Source organism: Orycteropus afer, unplaced genomic scaffold (assembly GCF_000298275.1).
Source record: "Orycteropus afer afer isolate SDZICR_OR568_19922 unplaced genomic scaffold, OryAfe1.0 scaffold00104, whole genome shotgun sequence".
Classification (NCBI taxonomy): domain Eukaryota; kingdom Metazoa; phylum Chordata; class Mammalia; order Tubulidentata; family Orycteropodidae; genus Orycteropus; species Orycteropus afer.
Genome location: NW_006921691.1, coordinates 811112 through 814060, shown reverse-complemented (window position 1 = coordinate 814060; position 2949 = coordinate 811112). Strand labels below are relative to the sequence as shown.

Genomic DNA, 2949 nt, shown 5'->3' with positions numbered 1-2949 from the left:
CAACAGCCAACATTATTCTCAATGGAGAGAGACTGAAACCATTTCCCTTGTGAACAGGAAGCAGACAAGGATGCCCTCTATCACCACTTCTACTCAACACAGTATTGGAAGTCCTAACCAGGGCAGTAAGGCAAAGAAGGGAAACAAAAGGCATCCAAATTTGTAAGCAAGAAGTAAAACTATCCCTGTTTGCTGACGATATGATTCTATACATAGAAAACCCAAAAGACTCAGCAAAAAGCCATTGGAACTAATTGAGATTTAGCATAGTGGCATGATTCAAAGATCAGTATACAAAAATCACTTGGATCCTCTACACCAGCAAAGAGACTGCTGAAAAGGAAATAAGGAAACCAATACCATTTACAATAAACCAAACCAAACTCACTGCCATGGAGTTGATTCTGACTCATAGCAACCCTCTTTGGGTTTCTAAGGCAGAAATCTTTATGGAAATAAATTGTCCAGTCTTCCTTCTGTGGAGTGGCTGGTGGCTTTGAAACACCAACCTCCTGGTTAGCAGTCAAATGCCTTAGGCACTATATCACCAGAGCTCCTTACCATTTACAATAGCTATAAAAAAAAAAAAAAAAATGCCTAAGACACCTGACTGCTAACCAGAAGGCTGGCAGTTCAAACCCACATGCCACTCCTCAGAAGGAAGGTTGGGCAATCTACTTCCGTAGTGGTACCACCTCGGAAATCCAAGGAGGGGTCACTATGAGTCGGGTTGGACTCGATGGCACATAACACCACCACCAAAAAAATAAAATACTTGGGGATAAATCTTACTGGGGACACAAAAGAACTGTACAAAGAAAACTGCAAAACACTACACTTCAACAAACCATAAAAGATCTACATAAATGGAAGAACAAACCATGCTCTTGGATAGGAAGATTGAACATCATGAAAATGTCAATACTACCCAAAGCAATCTATATATTCAATGCAATCCCAATACAGATACCATCAACAATCTTTAAGGACATGGAAAAGCCAATCACTAATTTTATATGAATAGGAAAGAAATGTCGGATAAGCAAAGCACTAATGAAGAAGAACAAAGTAGGAGGTCTCACACTTCCGGATCTCAAACCTATTCTACCACCACAGTAGTCAAAACAGCCTGGTACTGGTACAACAACAGACACATCGGCCAGTGGAACAGAACTGAGAATCTAGAAATAGATCCATCACCCTATGGTCAGCTGATTTTTGACAAAGGGCTGAAATCTATTACATGGGGAAGAGATGGTCTCTTTAACAAATGGGGCTAGCAAAACTGGATATCCATTTGCAAAAAAAAAATGAAACAAGATCCATACCTCACAATATACACAAAAACTAACTCTAGATGGATCAGAGATTTAAATGTGAAACCTAAAACTATAAAGTTCCTCAAGGAAAAAATGGGGGCAAATTTAGGGGCCCTAATTTATGGCATAAATAGACTATCAAGAAGAACCCAAAACACACAAACAGCAGATGATAAACTAGATGAATGGGACCTTCTAAAAAATGAATTTTTATGTGCTTCTAAAGACTTTTCCAAAAGAGTAGAAAGAGAACCTACAGAGAGTTCAAAATGGAGTCGAGCCAGTGAGCAGCACGCTTTATCCCTCTAACATCTAAGGTCTTGGAAAACTAGCCACAACAGTTTGAATTAGGAACTTCAGTGCTCTGAACAACTCACTGATTCAGAGTACATCAAACACGGAAAAGCAGAATTAGAGAAAAGGCACAGGGAGATTACTTAGGAAAGAGCTATTGGAGGAGGATGGAAGGACACCTGAGAGAGGCAGTGGAAACTCTTCTGGAGCAGACACTGTGTGCCGGGCTAGGACGCCCACTTAAGAACCCCGAGCCAAGAGGGAGAACGCCTTATAACAGCTTACCAGCGACCACCCTAATATTCCAGTGGGCAGCAGCAGAGACCTGCTTGTAGCAGCTCATCTTGATTTTTTGGAGATAATTTGGGTCTCCTGGGTGCTGGCTGCGAGCACGGACACCTCCGCTGAGATTTGAAGGAAAACTTACTGTTGCAACAGGAAAAGTAGCTCCCTCCCCTCCCAATGGGGTCACAGAATAGACTGGGGTCAGACTGGGAGACATTGTGCTTTTGTCACAGAGATCGGGACCGCAGGTAACTAGCAGGAATTCCCCCGACCATAACACAGCTGAAACTGCGTGCTCCTTTGGTGCCGCAACAGGGAGGTATCACAGACAAACCCCAGAGCCGGCCATTAGTGATCTGGTGGGATTACGTCAGCACTGCGGGCAGATGGAACAAGGAGAGGGAAGAAACCGCACTCCCGGGATTTTTTGCCTTGGAGCCAATCTTTAGTGCTGTGAGGCCGCAAGGGCGGGAACTCTGAGTGTGTCTGAAAAAGGCGGAAATTTGTGGCGCTCTAACAATAAGAATCTTTCCTGAGGTTGACCTGCAGTCTTACAAATAAATACATCATCAAAAATAGCCTGCTCAAAGCCCTAGAAACCGACATTAGCAACACCAAGCTTTCCTTCTTCTGCTCCCACTTTCTCCGTGAATATCGTCACTAACTCAATAGAAGAAAACATATTCAGCCAATTACCATAAAACCTCCCACTTCAAACTCTAAACCCTTTTTATGACAAACAGAAACACATATCCACAGTACACACAGGGACTCTACCACCACAAAGAAAACAGCAGAGTGACCCAACACACTTGAATCAATAATAAAAATAAAAAAACACACCAGCTTCACCTTTTCAAAATATTAAACCATAAAACCAAGAAAAAACAAATCAACACGTAACCAGCAGCTGGTGACAACCTAAAAGAGACAGCACTCTACCAAATTCCAAAGACTTAAGAACAAGTTCTGCTTTCCAGTAACCCCAACAACTCTCCGGAAGTACATTGCACGACTGAAAAGGTCCTACTTACACCTTCTTTTTTTTTTT

General features: G+C 42.2%; 1 protein-coding gene across 1 annotated transcript in view; it reads right to left on the bottom strand.

The window, feature by feature from the left end:
• The window catches only part of BDP1 (B double prime 1, subunit of RNA polymerase III transcription initiation factor IIIB), a 217727-nt gene that overhangs the window by 57891 nt on the left and 156887 nt on the right, over positions 1 to 2949 (bottom strand). The window contains exon 28 of the mRNA XM_007943362.1: positions 2268 to 2384. Within this exon, the coding sequence (XP_007941553.1) occupies positions 2268 to 2384 (117 nt within the window). The remainder of the gene's footprint in view (positions 1 to 2267; positions 2385 to 2949) is intronic.